The sequence below is a fragment of the Nematolebias whitei genome, chromosome 23, assembly GCF_014905685.2.
Source record: "Nematolebias whitei isolate Nwh7 chromosome 23, NemWhi1, whole genome shotgun sequence".
In the NCBI taxonomy this organism is placed as follows: domain Eukaryota; kingdom Metazoa; phylum Chordata; class Actinopteri; order Cyprinodontiformes; family Rivulidae; genus Nematolebias; species Nematolebias whitei.
Window position 1 is genome coordinate 22,931,777 of NC_056520.1, and position 19,087 is coordinate 22,950,863.

The 19,087-nt window shown below is 39.0% G+C and overlaps 1 protein-coding gene across 1 annotated transcript in view; it reads right to left on the minus strand.

Moving 5' to 3' along the window:
- The window catches only part of LOC119429101 (receptor tyrosine-protein kinase erbB-4), a 297,900-nt gene that overhangs the window by 124,343 nt on the left and 154,470 nt on the right, over positions 1–19,087 (minus strand). The window contains exon 15 of the mRNA XM_037696818.1: positions 13,512–13,666. Coding sequence (XP_037552746.1) covers positions 13,512–13,666 — 155 coding nt within the window. The remainder of the gene's footprint in view (positions 1–13,511; positions 13,667–19,087) is intronic.

A 19,087-nucleotide genomic window follows, 5' to 3' on the forward strand; every position in this document is an offset into this window, starting at 1 on the left:
TATGCATGCATGTCCAAAAAGGCAACTTGAGGTAAGTTTTATTAATGTTGGATAAGTTTTAAAGTTAGAATTAAATTCTGCTAACACAAAACATGTTTCTTTTTATTCCTAGCTTTAAAGTGGATATTAAAGTGATTAATTTAAGCGATTGTTTAAAGTTGTTTTATATTTTATAAGGGGCAGATATAAGAATTTTTTCTTCTTCCTGCACTCTTTTCATTCAATATTTTCTTTTCGATGATTTTTTAATTTATTTATTTTGTTTCATTTAAATGAATGAATAAATTAATTAAATAAAATAAAATGTTAAATGGCTTTAAACATCTGCTAAGTTCATGGCATAAACCAACAGACATGTTCCTGTTTTTAGTATTTTACATCACTTTATAATGTAGCTGTTTTTGTTTTTAATATAATTTTCAAATCATATGTTTTTTATGATTGTCTACTGTTGTACTGATAAATATCTCCTGGAGGGTAAACTATATCTTGACTGCAAGTATCAAGCTGAGAAATCCTTCGTTTTCTACAACTGATAGTGGTTGGTCCTTAATTATGATGAAGTTTAGCAACTTCTCGGTAAACATTTGAGCTCTGTGGTTTCAGCGACGTCTTCTTCTGGTTCAATCCGAAGCAAGCAGCCTGATTTGGGGCAGCCGCGCTCAGTCTGTCCCTCCTCAGAGACGGGCAGACTGAGCGGGGCAGATTGGATGCGGCTGGACGGGGTCGAGTCGCCTCTTTCGGTTTGACCAAAGAGTACTGCCCCGCTGAAGCCACGGAGCTCGAATGTCCATCGTAAAACTAACTTTAACGTGGTTTAATGTGGCGCTATGGCTCTGCAGACATTGCACCTTGCTGTCTTGTTTTGTGGTGTTTAGTATAAAATACTTCCACACAGCGGACATGTTTAGATGAAAAGTTGGTTAACTGTTAGCCACAGTGCTGCTAACTCAGTCCTCACGTTGTAGCTGGCTGCAAACTCTGAACTGGATTTCCTGAATGTGAAGCGGGTCTTATTACTCTGGGCTACTGAGATACTCCGCCGTTCAGGAAATCCATTCCATAGTTTGAAGCCAACATGCATCATGGATCGGAAAATCCGATACGTAAATTTTGCTGGTATCGGAGGCCGATACCAATACTGGATCGGATCGGCCCCATCCCTACACTTTACACCTGTTTTTTTTATTTCAGTTCTTTATCATTACTGATTTTGCACTCATAAATAGTGTTGAGCCAATGTTTTCAACACAATATCTATTGTTCATTCTGATAGGGAAAAAAAAAGACAAACTTTTAGGTATTTCCACATTTTTTTGTCCTGTTGGACGACCAAGTAAAATCTTCAGCTGATTCTGTTTAACAGCCACAACTTAAATAGGATATCCAAGACTTTGATGAAGTGCCTATGTCCTTAAATATTTTGTGCTCCAGTTAAATAATTTCACCAGATTCCAATTCAATCTTTCTCAGAAGTTACTGGTTAGAAAAAGAACAGCATTTAATAGGATATTTTCTTCATAATTACAGACAAGATAAATTAAAAAAATAAAATAAAATAAATAAAAATATTGGAGTTTTCTCAGATTGGTGCTGAGCCCTTTTGACTTTTAAGTTTTAAAAATAAAATTTGACAATTCTTTCCCAAGAAAGATGACTTTCAGAACAATAGTTTAATTTTAATGTGTTTAAATGTTTGACCAAGTTTAAAGAACTTAAAGGGTCAATTGAAAAAATATATATTACAATTATTTTCCTTTAAAGTTGCCAGATTTATAATAATAACAATAATTATTATTATTACAAAGTTTATTCTTTTTTTGTTTAACAAAACAAAACAATTCTATATACAATAAGAAATACAATCACAAATAAAATGAAAGGCAGCAGAAAGAAGAAAAAAAAATCTTATATCTGCCCCCTTTTACAAAAAAATGGATTCAAACAATAATAATCTTCAAATAACAAACATAAAATAAATAACAAATTAGTTTTTCTTCTAAAGTCATCTGGAAAATTTCTGAAGGTTTTTCCAAAAATGATTTTTCATACTTTGGCTGTTTTCCCCACTTGTTTTTTTGTACCCGACCAGAAAAACATATTGCGTAGCTTGAGCATTAAAAATTTAAAAAAGTTAACAGATGGAGTACCACAATATTTGCAAGTCATGTCTTTAAGAAACATTCATTGACAAACGGATAGACGCATCATCCTTCAGGTGATCGACTGAATATTGAGTTTTCAGCTAACAGTGTTCAGCGAATTATCGTGTTGGAAGAAAGAAGAAAAAATCCCATTTTCTGTCTGTCAAACTGAGTTATCTTTGATGTTTTTCACAGATTCAACTAAAGAAATGGGAACAAAGTGTCTTTGTGACAGACTGCAGGAACAAAAAGATCTTAAATATCCAATTTAAAACTAGTTATCAATTTAGCTATCATCCCTGGTTCCCTTGAATTAAGAAGCCTTTTAATGCCTGATTGAATCAGAGGTCAGAGACAGGTGAAACGCCACCCCCCTGAAAATTACCGTATTTTTCCGATTATAAGGTGCATTAACCGAAACAAAACAGTCAGATAAGTCAAACTTTATTCAACTCATTCACAATAAACACATAAAATCGGTTTGAGGTCAGTAAGCACAACCAGAATTAAAACATAAGGCACACCTGATTATAAGACTCCCTGTTGATTATTGAGAAAATTAAAGGATTTTAAGTGCACCTTATAGTCCGAAAAATACGGTAAAAATAAAAATAGAAGCTAAAAAAACACACACACACAAAAAAGCAGCTGTTGACAAAAACAATTTAAAAAGATTTTTAGAAAGATTTGATGCATAAAAGCAAAGATTAAAGAAAAAAGGCATGGCTCAAGACTTTTGCATGGCTTTGATTGAAGTAAAATCTTTTTGTTTTTTCTTAAGCGATCTCCGACTAGTTGGAACAATAGAACCTAAAAGATAAACAATTACTTCAGCTACAAAAACGAGACCTTAAAAATAGAGCTGGACAATAATTCAATATCGATATAAATCGCGATCTCCTTTTATTCAATAACAATGGTAAGAGTTTTAAGCACATTTTCGATAGGATTACAGCTTTTCACTGATGCATTTCTTTTTCTGTTCGGGTTGAAGCGGCGGCATCAGTTTTAGCGCGAACAGAAAAAGGTGCGACACAAATATGTAAGTGCGTGGTGACGTACACCACAGCTCGAAGGCGTTAGCGGTAGTAGGCTAGGCTAAGCTAAGCTAAGCTCCAACGCGTGTTCACTTCAAAATGAGTGCCCATGACCGTCAGAATGTGACTGAACAAGCTTTCACAACCGAAGATGAAGCAGATGACAATTGATAAGAGAAGAAAGACTAATTTGGTGGTTAGGAAGTGGTTCAGCTTTCTAAGATCCGATAAACTGCAGGTTTCAGTGTGCTGCAAAATGTGACGGAGAGTTGTTCCTAACTTGTTCCACTCGATAGAATATGCTGAGAGTCACAAGATGAAGCACAATAATGTTTGAGCCAACGTGTCCCTGAAACAACTCCCCCAGCTGTATCAAAATGCACATGCAGCAAACGTCTGCTTATGGTGTTTAAAGATAAAACTATTAATATATGTTGTTATTGTTGAGAAGATGACATGGAAATCTCATGTAAATTATTTAAGAATAAAAATAGCAAAATAAAGTAAGACTTGACAAAGCTTTATATATATTGTATAATGTAATGATTGCTCCATATTTAATTTATTGTATTGAAGTTTGGGGAAAAGAATGCAAAACAATTACAAACCATCCATCCATCCATTTTGTTCCGCTTATCCGGAGTCGGGTCGCGGGGATAGCAGCCTAAGTAGGGAGGCCCAGACTTCCATCTCCCCAGCCACTTGGTCCAGCTCCTCCGAGGGAATCCCGAGGCGTTCCCAGGCCAGCCGAGAAACATAGTCCCTCCAGCATGTCCTTGGTCTTCCTCTGGGTCTCCTCCCGGTGGGACGTGTCTGGAACAACTCACCAGAGAGGTGTCCAGGAGGCATCAAAACAAATGCCCGAGCCACCTCAACTGGCTCCTCTCGACGTGGAGAAGCAGCGGCTCTACTCTGAGTCCCTCCCGGATGATCGAGCTGCTCACCCTATCTCTAAGGGAGAGCCCAGACACCCTGCGGAGAAAACTCATTTTGGCCGCTTGTATCCGAGATCTCGTTCTTTTGGTCACAACCCAAAGTTCATGACCATACATGAGGGTGGGAACGTAGATCGATTGGTAAATTGAGAGCTTCACCTTTTGACTCAGCTGTCTCTTCATCACGACAGACCTGTACAGCGCCCGCTTCACTGCAGATGCTGCACCTATCCGCCTATCGATCTCACGTTCCATTTTTCCCCTCATTCGTGAACAAGACCCCAAGATACTTGAACTCCTCCACTTGGGGCAGGACCCCCTCCCTGACCCAGAGAAGGCACTCTACCCTTTTCCTGCTGAAGACCATGGCCTCGGATTTGGAGGAACTGATCTTCATCCCAGCCGTGTCGCACTCGGCTGCGAACCGCTCCAGCGAAAGCTGTAGATCACATTCTGATGAAGCCAATAGGACCAGATCATCTGCAAAAAGCAGAGAAGCAATCCTAAGGCCACCAAAACGAATCCCCTCAACACCTTGACTGCACCTAGAAATTCTGTCCATAAAAGTTATGAACAGAATCGGTGACAAAGGGCAACCTTGGCGGAGTCCAACTCTCACCGGGAACAAGCCCGACTTACTGCCGGCAATGCGGACCAGGCTCTGACACTGGTCATACAGGGACCTAACAGCCCATATCAAAGGGCCCGGTACCCCATACTCCCAGAGTACCCCCACAGGGTTCCCCGAGGGACGCGGTTGAACGCTTTCACCAAGTCTACAAAGCACATGTAGACCAGTTGGGCAAACTCCCACGCACCCTCCAGGACCCTGCTGACCCTGCAATTACAATTACAAACCCTATTTTTCATTCAGTCATTCATTCATTATCTTTACCCGCTTATTCCATTTTGGGTCACGGGGGTCGCCGGTGCCCATGTCCAGCAATCACTGTGCGAGGGGCGGGGTACACCCTGGACGGGTCGCAAGTCCATCACAGGGCCACATAGAGACAAACGAGACAAACAACCATTCACTCTCTCACTCACACCTAGGGACAATTTAGAGTTACCAATCAGTCTAACATGCATGTTTTTGGTCTGTGGGAGGAAACCGGAGTACCCGGAGAAAACCCACACATGCACGGAGAGAACATGCAAACTCCACCCAGAAAGGCCCCTGGACCGGGGTTTGAACCAAGGACCTGCTCGCTGAGAGGCAGCAGCTCTACCAGTCGCGCCACCGTGCTGCCCACATTACCCCCAAATATTCAATTAAAATTTGGTAAAAAAGAGAGTCATTATAACCTTAAGGGAATGGAAATGTTTGTAAAACCTCCATTTAGAACTAGTCTGAAGGAGCGCTGCGTTGTAATTCTGTGGAATTGCCTCGATATCACCATAAAAATTTCTAAAACAATTTATATGTTTAAAAAGATGATTAAGTTAAAGTTGTTAGGAAAGTATACCATGTGAAGGATGCCTGATGATTTTTGTTTTCGCTTTGGGGTTCAAGCCTGAGTTGTTGTTTGTAGTTATTTTATTTAGTTATTTAAAATAAAGGGGCAGATATTCTTCTTTCTACACCCTTTTCATTCAAAGTTTTTTTTCTTTTTGATGACTTTGTTTTGTTTATTTTGTTTCTCTTAAATGAATTAATACATTTAAAATAAATTGACAAAGTTGAGACTTTTGTTTATTTGACGGTGATTTCAACATTTTTTGAAGGCTACATACAAATAAAAGGTGAATAAGGTAATTTGTTTGTACAGTTTTTCTGAGGCTTTATATTGTTTATAGTGATATCGAATTATATTGTTATCATCCGAAATTAAGAAATATATTATGATAAACTTTTGGCCATATCAACCAGCCCTACTTAAAAATTTCGTAAGCTATTTCACATCTTTTAAAACTTATTGACACACAGACATCATTTTATTTATGCTGCAATGCATTCTGGGAAAATGATGTAGACAGACTGCTCTGGTGCGAGCTCCCCTCAGCTTAAATGTTAATTTTGGACATTATTTGAGGTTCAGCCCTTTAATATTCCCACTAATAACTAATAGCGTTAAGTCCAGAGCTAATATGCTACAGAGTTAATATATATGGTATTAGCTCCTTAACTAATAGCATTAGCTCCTGAGCTAATAACTTAAACATTGTCGATCACATTTGATCAAAATTGTGGCTTGGGACCCAAATGTTGTGCATAAAGGCTAACACAAAATATAACTTTACTGTCACATGCTATAATTTTTTTAGCATTGACTTCCTGGTGTTTTAGTCTCCACTACAAACCGATGTATGCCATTGACTCAGAATGCGTTGCACCGGTAAAATAACGGTGACGTCCTTAGGTGAAAAATGTAATGAAACAATTACATTTTTTAAAGTAATTAGGAGTTTTCACGTGTTACAAGCAACAACTTTTAGCAGAATAGAGAAATAGCAACATATTAAGGCCAGCATGTGCAAATAGTCAGATCTCTAACAAATTATAAATAAATGATCAAATAAAACTAACTCGGAGCAATAATGATTGCATATAAGCTTTACCTGAAACTATAGGGGTTTTTAGTATTAACTAAATTTATTTCTAATCAAAGCAAGCCACTGATTTTTTTTTTGTTGTCCTGCCAATCACTTCCCAGCACCAGAAAGCTGCTCAAGAAAATTAGCAATAGCGTCACAAAGAAAGCAGAGCTTTAAGAGGGCTGAAGATGGATAGCAGTAAAGATTTGGAGAGGGGAAAAGGGAGGCATTTATGAAACTTGATCAAGCAGTCCAAGGAAAAATAATTTCAAATGAATTATAATGCAGCTACATAGCCTAAGGATGCAAAAAAAAAAAAAAAAAAAAAAAATCCAACTATACTGACTTCTGTAGAAAAATAATTCCTCTAAAAATAAGGTTTTCTACAAATCTTTATAACTAAAGTTGTTAAACATACTGTTGACTTGAATTGTGGTTTACGGTTCATTCTGTTGAAACAGACCTAACCAAACTAATACTTCTTTCAGCGACAACAGACGAGCTCTTAGGCTCTTTTTATTTCCAACAATTACCCCCCTCGTTCCACCATCTCTTGTTTGAGAAGATTTAAGTCAGTGAAGCTCAGGTTCAAAGTCTGAGCCACATTAATTTCAAACCTGAGAGGATGGAGACCTAAACCTGATACATTGCTGCTTTGGCGGTTGGATTAAAGAGTGTTTTGTCATGGAGACACAAGTAAGAGAGATAGGCAAATAACACATTTGTTTTGTAGTCTTATTTTTCAGAATTGCAGCAATTATTAGTTTAAAATATGTAACAAAAGATAGACGCAGGCTGTTTTAATTTGCATAAATGTTGGGGGGAAAAAAGGAAAATGGAAAACCTGATTCGGCCCAAATGTAAAATAAGGAAGCCACTTGAGCTTTGCAAGTGCTAAAAGGATAAATTTTAATTGCTCAATTTCAAGTCTTTGTACTTGGCTAAGCTAATTGGCTAATGGTGAAGCAAATAACCTCACTTTACCCCAAGGAAGAACGCACAAGATATTTTTCCCCACAAAAGCTAAAATAGGTCCAAAAAAGAGAACAACAAATAACAAAATGGGATTAATGACTGTAAAATAAATAATGCTGCACAAACAGCACGAAATAAAAAATACAAAAGCTTTAAACATCAAAATTCATGCTCAATAATCCAGTAAAAAATAAAATAAAATCCAACAAAGTTAAGTCAGGTCCTCTGGATGGTTTATTTTTGTTGAGAAACTTTTTGTCTTTCATCCAAAGGACTTCATCAGCCAAGGAGCCACGACAAACTCAGTCCCATGTGTAGTACACTCACATAATGGATCAACCAGTTTGATGGTGATAAGAAGGTTTCTGGAGTCCGCCCTCTCTACCGCCAAACCACTTGTTTTGAACCACTTTGGCCATGGCTGCCTCAGATGAGTTGGCGGGGGAGGACTCCAGAAACCATCTGAGAACCATCAAACTGGTTGACCCACTATGTGTTTGTGCTATTTATAAGACTGAGTTTGTTGTGGCTCCTTGCACTGATGAAGTCTTTTGGATGAAAGGCGAAACATTTCTCAACAAAAGGAAGACGTCCTGAGGACGTGACTTAACTTTGTTGGAAAAGTTGTCAACAATTCTATTTTCAGGTAGGCACCAAGGATTATTGCCCTCATATCAGTTCATTCTTGTCTTTGCTGTTTTATCCATTTACTAATCCAAAGTAAAGTAAAATTCAATTCTCTTTAAGATTTTTCAGGTTATGGTTTGAGAGTACACACCCACAAACCATGCACATAGCACCGGCCAGCCATGGGTATCGCTAAAGCACACTAATGGCAATTTATCCATTGGTTTTCTTCTGCTTATCTGGGGTCAGGTCCCAAAGGCAGTAAGTCTAGAATGGAAACCTGGTCACCCTCATTTTTGGGCGCACACTGCAACTCCTGTGGGATCCCAATGTGTCCCAGGCCAGAGCGAATATAACATCCCATTAGCAGATTCTAGGTCTGCTCTGGGGTCTTCTCCCAGTTGGAGGGCACCCAGGTGGCATTTGTCTGTACCACCTCAGCTGTATGCTTTTAATGTGAAGTAGCAGTGGCTCAACTCCAAGCTCTACTAAGACAAATGAGATCCTCACCTGATCTTTTATGCTAAGCCCAGCTCACTTCAGCCCCATTTTATTGGGGGTCTCTTTTGACAACCACGATTCATACCTCATGATCATATATGAGGGCTGAAGCATAGACAGTCCAGAATATCCACAGCTTTGCCTTTCGACTCAGTTCTTTTTTCACTTTACTGGACCGAGGCAACACTGTCATCACTGTGGACAAAGTTCTGATCTATTGTGTCATTTTCTTCTACATCCTGCCAACATTTATAAATAAAACTATGAAAAACTCACTAATACTCTTCTGCTTAAGGAAAAGATTCATCTTAGACCTGGATGGCGCAGTCCACCCTTTTCCAGTAAAACCATAGCCTCAGACTTAGAGGATCTGACTGTCATCTTGATCATTCACAATTGGATGGTCATGGCTTGAAGGCACCAACAAAATCTTGTAGTATGCAAAATGCAAAGACGAGACCCCAAGGCTCCTAAATCAGAGACCCTCTTCTCCATGACTGCACCTTGAGATCCAGTCCATGAACACCACAAACAGAATCGAATCCCTGGTTGAGTCCAACCGGTACTATGGATGTGCTCGACCTTGTGCCAAGGAAGTGGACAAACATCTTGCTTTGGTTATATAAGAACTGGAAAGCTCTTAAGAATTACGATACCACACACTCCCACATCAATTTCCACAACGTGCCTCAGGGAACATGGCCTTAAGCTTTCTTCAGATCCACAAAACACATGCGGACTAGACAGTCAAACTCATTAATATTTCTGCAAAGGTAAAGTACTGGTCCAAGATTTAATAACCAGGACAAAGGCCACACTACTGTTCCTTGATCCAAAATCTGAAAATGTGTCAAAGCCTGCCGTCTAACATCTTGGTGAAAACATTGTTTTCAGAAAATTTCAACAAGTTTAAATACAATTCATCAAGTTAAGATGTAGAGTGTCAACATAACAAAATGTGTGATCTCACTATGGAGTGGTTATAAGGACATACGACTGGGAAATGATGTGATTGTGCAACAGTCAGCTGACAGTTTACGAGAACGTTTCTACACATGAAAATCACCACCAACGACAATGGAGTGGGCCATACTTGGAGCTATATGTTGTGGGGTTTTGTTTTAAATGTTTAAGCTGAGTTAAAAGAACAATGCGAAGATTCAAGAGGAAGAGTGACAGGAGCCACGATTCAAATATACGCAACTAAACCTTGACAGAAAATGGTAACAGAAATATTTTCTACTGTAGCATTTCAGTTGTGATTTTATTTGTGCTGGGGCCACAGTAGCATTCAGTTTTCTTAGCTAGTCAATGCTAATTTATGTATGGACCAATCACAACCCCTACAACACCAGAGAGTCTTTATTGAGCAAAGTAAACAATTTTATGCACTGCGTTTGAACCTATACACGTGTTTCAGTGTAGATGTTTGGAGCTGATGCTGCTGCACACATAAGGGCATCCAAGGTCAGTCGTGAGGATAAATGCAGTGCAAGAAAAGCATATTATAGGTTTGGGAAAATATTGTTGAATATGATATATCTTGTACAGGGTTGTGTGGAGCGAGTGTCTGTAATGATACAAGGTCATACGAATGAAGACTCTACACAGCCTGGACAAAAAAATGATCAGTACCTGGATTTAACAAAGCAAATATGTAAGAGCCTTCCATTAGATAATTACTGCATGAGTGATTCTGTTTCAGCGGCAACAAGTTATTTAACTCTAACTGACGCAGTGAGTAGCTTCTCATTTGTTAAACAACCATGTTGAAAGACACATCTTGTGGTCATGAAAAAGACGTTCATCTGTTTCTGAAGGGTCAAATTACTGGCAGCGTCAAGCAGAAAAAAAACTCTAAAGAAACGTGTCCAGATGGCATGATTTAACCTTTTTTGTTTTTTCATCTACTTGTATAATTGAGCTAACAACCCTTTTTCTGAACCATTGTGGCCTTGGTGTCACCAGGCTGTTTCTGTGAGTAGCAAGTTGGCCATCTGGCCTAAAACATTTGATTGTTATACATGATGATTGACTGTTTTGGAAGGATGGTCCCTTTTGCAACGTGTTAAAAGCCGGTTTCTGGGAATTCAACGAGAGGATGGATTGAAACACATCTGAGGGTTATTTATGGGACTGATCTAGGTTGGCAGGCCACAGACTGATGAAGTCTTTTGGATGAAATACGAAACTTAAAGAAACTTGCCCAGATGACATGATTTAACCTTTTTCGTTTTTGTGTCTAAGGAGATTGCTGACACTACTAAAATCAGGTTAAGAACTGTCCAAAGCTTTATTAAAAACTGGAAGGACAGTGGGAAGTAAGAATCAGGTGCAGAGAGGTGTCAAAAGTGATTCACCCATCAGACCTAGTGCCCGCCATACAGGCCTGTGGGGGCAGTCTATGATCTGGGGTTACTGCAGTTGGTCTGGTCTAGGTTCAGCAACGTTATGAGCCCAAAGAATGAGGTCAGATGACTACCTCAATATACTGAATGACTGGGTTCTTCCATCAATGGATTTAATGTCAGGATTCATCGTGCTCAAACTGTGAAAGAGGAGCATGAGACGTCACTTTCACACATGATTGGCCACCACAGAGTCCAGACCTGAACCCCATAGAGAATATTTGGGATGTGCTGGAGAAGACTTTGTGCAGTGGTCCGAATCACCCGTCATCAATACAAGATCTTGGTGAAAAATTAACGCAACTCTGGACAGAAATAAATGTTGACATTGAAGAAGCTTGTTGAAACGATGCAACAGAGAATGCAGCTGTAATCAAAGCTAAAGGTCGTCCAATGAAATATTAGTGTGTGACATCTTTGGACAGGCGGTGTATGTACTGTACTGTATATAGTACATGTATAAGTGAAAAGTGGTATTTGCTATGATCTAATTAATACAAAAATACAATCCTTGGGTATGAAGTGTACAATTTGACCAGCACTGAGTAAACTGCAAACATCTACAGAATTTAAAAAAAGGAAAATTATCTCAAATTAATATCCAGATAAAACTAGTATTCTATTGGTTTTTTTTTAATTTTCCCACCTAAAAGCACCTTCCTTTGAAGTGACAAATTAGCTGCAGAACTATTTTTCTAGGTGCAGCCAAGGTGTTGAGGGGATTTGTTTTGGTGGCCTTGGGATTGCGTATCTGCTTTTTGCAGACGATGTGGTCCTATTGGCTTCATCAGGTCGTGATCTACAACTTTTGCTGGAGCGGTTCACAGCAGAGTGTGACGTGGCCGGGATGAGGATCAGTTCCTCCAAATCCGAGGCCTGGTCTTGAGCAGGAAAAGGGTAGAGTGCCCTCTCCGGGTCGGGGAGGAGGTCCTGCCCCAAGTGGAGGAGTTCAAGTATCTTGGGGTCTTGTTCACGAATGAGGGAAAAATGGAGCAAGAGATCAATAGGCGGATAGATGCGGCATCTGCAGTGAAGTGGGTGTTGTACCGGTCTGCCGTGGTGAAGAGAGAGCTGAGTCAAAAGGCGAAGCTTTCGATTTACCAATCGATCTACGTTTCTACCCTCATCTATGGTCATGAGCTTTGGGTTGTGACCCAAAGAACGAGATCTCGGACACAAGCAGCCAAAATGAGTTTTCTCTGCACGGTGTCTGGGCTCTCCCTTAGAGATAGGGTGAGAAGCTTGATCATCCGGGAGGGACTCAGAGTAGAGCTGCTGCTTTTCCACATTGAGAGGAGCCAGTTGAGGTGGCTCGAGCATCTGGTTAGGAAGCCTCCTGGACGCCTCCCTGGTGAGGTGTTGCAGGCACGTCCCACCAGGAGGAGACCCAGAGGAAGGCCCAGGACATGCTGGAGGGACTATGGTTCTTGGCTGGCCTGGGAACACCTCGGGATTACCCCGGAGGAGCTGGCCCAAGTGGCTGGGGAGAGGGAAGTCTGGGCCTCCCTACTTAAGCTGCTACCCCTGCAACCCAATCCCGGATAAGCAGAAGAAAATAGATGGATGGATGGAACTATTTTTCACATTCCAAGAAAATGTGTATACTGAAATCCATAAAGAGGAGTGGCGTTGCAATGCCTCAAATTCACGTTTTCATGGGAAGAACTGGTTGAGTTTTGATACTAAATCTATTAGTTTAGGTTTAAATTCATGGTTTGACTTAAATTCTGCCTTTTCACAGAAAATTCCCCCCCAAAAAAACTGCTGCATCAAAGAGTTTGATTACATATTGGTTCAATTTTTCCTCCGTACCATTTTTTAGCCCTCTAACCAGCTGTTTAAGCCATTAAATTGGGTTTCTTTATCAACTTTGACCAGAATAATTCAGCATCTTTTGGTTTAATTTCCCAATGCAGAGAAAAATCAGAGCTACAACTACAAAAACACTTTGTAATGAAGTGAATCTGACCCTCCTGCACCTCCCCTGGATGCAGCTTTTGTTCAATTGTTCTACCTTTCGTTTTATCTGGAGCTCTTTCTCTTTGTCTGCTTTATCATTTCCCCAGCTGACACCACCGCCAGCTTCACATCTCCACTCCTTCTGCTATATGTCTTCACCTGTCCCTTCATTCAAAGTTGATCTGTTTTTGCACCTTTAGGGTCAACGCAGTCTGCCCCTGACAGGAAGGCCCCTACAGGTCAGGAGACGCAACAAACCCTTTGTTTTGCTCCTTGGGGAGGGAGGGAGCGCAGTGCAGCATGCCTTGGGAGTTGACGCCAAACACATAAAAGAAGAGGCTGAAGTTTTAGAGATCTGAAGCACATCTTCATGTATCATTCCACTCTTACCCCTGGGTGCAGTTGGCGTGGCAGGGGTGACACTCATTGTTGGCTTTGGCATATTTGAAGATGAAGCTGTTGGCGCCCTGCAACCCGTCGGGACATTTCTCCACACAGTTGGGGCCATCTTTGAAGTGGAGGCATTTTACGCAATGGTCCGCACCCTAGGAGGAGAGCAGAAAAAAGAAAGAGGGAGATGAGACGATGAGTCACAACGAGGAGGAGGAAGTGGACGAGGGATGAATAAAGAGAAAGAAGATGCAGTACAGCACGATGATTTGGCCAAATGAAGCTATAGGAAAAAGTCCACTCTTCTAATTCTTGGGTTTTATCTAAAAGGACATAATAAAAATGATCTTGTCATTACAAGGTTATGAGACTATTGAAATCTAACCCCAAATGTTCAAAGACACACAACAAAAGAGTGTTGTCCAATTTCTTGGATGATTCTTTTCTTTTTAATAGTTCTGTTGTAGATTAGCTGCTTTGTTGCGATCACGGTCCTGTTTCATAACCTACTTTCAGCAAAGCTTCATCTGTTGGACAGATGTCCAAGCATTTGACTCCAGAATAATTTTGTATACAGAGGACTTCATGGTAGTTTCAATAGGTTATTTTGCAAAACACTCTTCAAACCAGGACTTAGATGCCTGCCTGTCTAAGGGTGACTTTTAAATGGACTGAGGTGGCATGGGGGTTGAAGTCAGCCCGCTGTTGCTATGCCTCTGTGCTGCCAAGTAAGGTAGTAAAAGCTCTGACAATCAACATGTGGAAAAATAAGCCTGCTTTTGAAGCTCGAGGATGTGAGGTAGGGATCACTTAAGCTCTGCTTTTAACAGCCTAAACCACAGTAAACAGAATGATTATACAAGGGGACATTGATGACGATGCACAGAAAGTTTGTATTTATTTTAAAATACATTTTAAATAAATAAATTATTGACATAGATTTCTGAGTTGAAACAACACAAGTTAAACTGACATAGATTTTTAAACTGAAATATATTTCTGAGGTGAAACAACATTAAGTTTAGATTTCTGAGTTGAAACAACACAAGTTAAATTGACATAGATTTCTGAGTTGAAACAACAAGTTAAACTGACATAGATTTCTGAGTTGAAACAGCACTTAGGTTAAATTGGCATAAATTTCTGAGTTGAAACAACACATACATTAAACTGACAGATTTTTGAATTGAAACAATACTTAAGTTAGACATAGATTTAAGAGTAGAAACAACACAAGTTAATTTGACATAGATGTCTGAGTATAAACAGTATTTAAGTTAAATTGACATAAATTTCTGACTTGAAACAACACAAGTTAAATTGACAAATATTTCTGAGTAGAAATAACACATACATTAAACTGACATAGATTTCTGAATCGAAACAACACTTAAGTTAAATTGACATACTTTCCTGTGTTGAAACAACATTTGAGTTAAAGTGACATAGCTTTCTGAGTTGAAATAAAGCTTAGTTAAATTGACATAGATTTCTGAGTTGAAACAACACTTAAGTTAAATTGACAAAGATTTCTGAGTTGAAACAACACAAGTTAAATTGACATAGTTTTCCGAGTTGAAACAACATTTAAGCTAAAGTGACATAGTTTTCTGAGTTGAAACAACACTTAGATTAAATTGACATAGATTTCTGAGTTGAAACAACACAAGTTAAACTGACATAGATTTCTGAGTTGAAACAACACTTAGGTTAAATTGACATACATTTCTGAGTGTAAACAACAGTTAGGTTAAATTGACATACATTTCTGAGTTGAAACAACACATACATTAAACTGACATAGATTTTTTAATTGAAACAACACTTAAGTTAAATTTACATTTCTGAGTTGAAACAACACAAGTTAAACTGACAAAGATTTCTGAGTTGAAACAACACTTAGGTTAAATTGACATAGTTTTCTGAGTTGAAACAACACTTAAGTTAAATTGATATAGATTTCTGAGTTGAAACAACACAAGTTAAACTGACATAGATTTCTGATTTGAAACAACACTTAGCTTAAACTGAATTACATTTCTGAGTTGAAACACCACTTAAGTTAAATTGACAAAGATTTCTGAGTTGAAACAACACATACATTAAACTGACATAGGTTTTTTAATTGAAACAACACTTAAGTTAAATTTACATTTCTGAGTTGAAACAACGCTCAAGTAATTGACATAGATTTCTGAGTTGAAACAACACTTAAGTTAAATTGACATAGATTTCTGAGTTGAAAAAAACAATAAAGTTCAATTGACATAGATTTCTATGTTGAAACAACACATAAGTTAAATTGACATAGATTTCTATGTTGAAACAACACATAAGTTAAATTGACATAGATTTCTGAGTTGAAAGAACACTTAAGTTAAATTGACAAAGATTTCTGAGTTGAAACAACACTCAAATTAAACTGACATAGATTTCTGAGCTGAAACAACATATCAAAACAGTTCATTAAACTAATACATTTGAATCAACTAAACTAAACCAAAAGTTAATTTAGCAAGAGTATATAAATCAAGACAACTTGATCATCTTTATTCACAACTAGTTTTATTTTACAGTGTAGAACTGGAAGAATGTGGTCCATCTTTTTCCTCATGACTGTTTAGGAGAGAAGAAGAGACTAAGTCACAGAAAACAGAATAGGAAATGTTGGAGCACAGAGAACAGAATTGAACCAAATCAAATGCAAACCTGCCAAATCGGGTCAATTTGCTCACTTCGCTATCTCAACTAATTTAGCTGGTGCATGAATTTCATTCGAAGATTTGTTGAGCACAATTGCCAAGACTGTATTCCACTGCAATCCCCTGTCAAAATTGTCAAAATGCATGAGAGGAATCAGGTTGTGTCAAAAGTAAAGGAGGAGATGGTGAACGGGAGCTGAGCTAGGCTGCATCATGAATAAGTAAGGCGGGAAGTCAAGCGTGAGCAGGGATGAAAGTGAGAAAAAAAAACTACTGTACTTTCTGTGTTTAGAGCTGGAAAAGTTCAAAATGAGCAATTGTGCAAATAAACAGGAGCGTTTGTGGACGCCAAAGCTGCTGCCTTTGAAGAAGCTGTGGGAATTTTGGCATCGCGCTCCGTTGCTAATGACAACCAGAGCGACCTGACGGACAGCCGCTTGCAAGTTTGACACGTGCGGCCACGCGCCATCAATAAACATCATCCTCGCTTTGCATGTTTGTGTGTGTGTGTGCATTGATGTGTGTGCAGATGCATACAGATGTCTTAAGGTCCGTCTGTTTGCTGTATGTTTGTGTCTGGCTGCGAGGGGGTCTTTGGATGATTGACTCAGGTGTTATTTACTACTCAGCTGTGACCAGCATCTGAAAGCACGAGCGCGTCATCGCGGAGCTGTTCTCTCTTCATCTCCTCTTGTTGTTCAGGGGACCATCGGAAAAGGTTAGTCGCACAATCACAGGATTCACCCGAAATCAGCCATGTGGCACGTTAGATTCATCTTCCAATAATGTAGCTTTGCAAATGTAAAATTGAATTCGGTATTCAGATCCTGTCTATGCTTGGTGCAGGAGCTACAGGTTGCATCGCTTCTTTTATCAGCAGCTCTGTAACGATTTGGAACCTCGGAGGACTGCCGCAAAATGCTTCTATATTTTTTGTGGCCTTTTACTTGAAATAGCAGTTTGTAAATAAAACAACAGAGTTGTATCTACACATGCCATGAAAAACAGGTGATACAGAAATATATGTGTTTGATTTTCTGTTAGCAAAATATTTCATGCACCATTGGATTTATTTTATGTTGCTTTCAGACACGTATTCAAGGATTCAAGGTTCTTTGTTTGTAATACATGTGCTGGAATGAAATTGTGTACACAGGGTCCCAGTTACATCCAACAAAAGTATTAAAATGTAAAAGAAAAACAGGAATAAGATCTAAGATATGAACTAAGAAATATGCTAATAAAGATTAGGGATGCACCGATCCACTTTTTTTTACTTACGATCCGATCCCGATACCTAAGTCTGAATATCCCAGTTCCGATATCATGGTCATCATTGATTTTATATGAGGCTGTAATAATCTCCTCTCAAGTACAATTTGTACAAATATATGCATGCAGGTCCAAAAAGGCAACTTGAGGTAAGTTTTATTAATGTTGGATAAGTTTTAAAATTAGAATTAAATTCTGCTAACACAAAACATGTTTTTTTTTATTCCTAGTTTTAAAGTGGATATTAAAGTGATCAATTTAAGTGATTGTTTAAAGTTATTTTATATATATATATATTTCTTTCTTCTTTCTGCACTCTTTTCATTCAATGTTTTCTTTTTGATGTTTTTTTTTATTATTTTTCTTTTAAATGAATGAATAAATGAATTAAATAAAATGTTAAATGGCTTCAACCATCTGCTAAGTTCATGACATAAACCAACAGACAAGTTCCTGTTTTTAGTATTTTACATCACTTTATAATGTAGCTGTTTTTGTTTTTAATATAATTTTCAAATCATATGTTTTTTATGATTGTTTACTGTTGTACTGATAAATATCTCCTGAAGGGTAAACTATATCTTGGCTGCAAGTATCAAACTGTGAAATCCTTTGTTTTCTACAACTGATAGTGGTTGGTCATGAATTACGATGAAGTTTAGCAACTTCTCTGTAAACATTTGAGCTCCGTGGTTTCAGCAATGTCTTCTTCTTGTTCAATCAGAAGCAATCAGCCTGATTTGGGGCAGCTGCGCTCAGTCTGTCCCTCCTGAGAGACGGGCAGACTGAGCGGGGCAGACTGGACACGGCTGACCGGCGTCAAGTTGGCCGCCCCGGGTAGATCAAAAACTAGCGCCCCGCTGAAGCCACGGAGCTCGAATGTCCAACGTAAAACTAACTTTACCGCGGTTTTATGTGACGCTATGGCTCTGCAAACATTGCACGTTGCTGCATTGCTTTGTGGTGTTTCCAGTGTAAAATACTTCCACACAGCGGACATGTTTAGATGAAAAGTTTGTTAGCTGTTAGCCACAGTGCTGCTAACTCAGCCCTCACGTTGTAGCTGGCTGCAAACTATGAACTGGATTTCCTGAATATGAGGCGGGTCTTATTACTCTGAGTTCATGAGACACTCCGCCATTCAGGAAATCCATTCCATAGTTTGAAGCCAACTTGCATCATGGATCGGAAATATCGGCAGGAGGATCGGAAAAATCCGATACGTAAATTATGCTGGTATCGGAGGCCGATACCAATACTGGATCGGATCGGCCCCATCCCTAATAAAAATACACAAAGCACTAGTAGCATAAAATAGCATAAAAACAATACGTCGAACAGCAGCACGAACATGAGTTTGTGTGAGCAGATGAGCACGCATGAACACAGTAACATGAACCAGATCAGCAGCAACATGAAACAGATCATCAGCTACATGTTGTGATTTTTCACAGTGATTATTCGGGTTAGAGATTCATGAGTCTAACAGCCTCAGGGTAGAAGCTGTTCCTCAGTCTAGTGGTTCTACACTTAATGCTCCTTAACCTCCTTCCTGAGGGAAGCGGGGCAAAAAGTGTGTGTGCTGGGTGAGTGAGGTCCTTC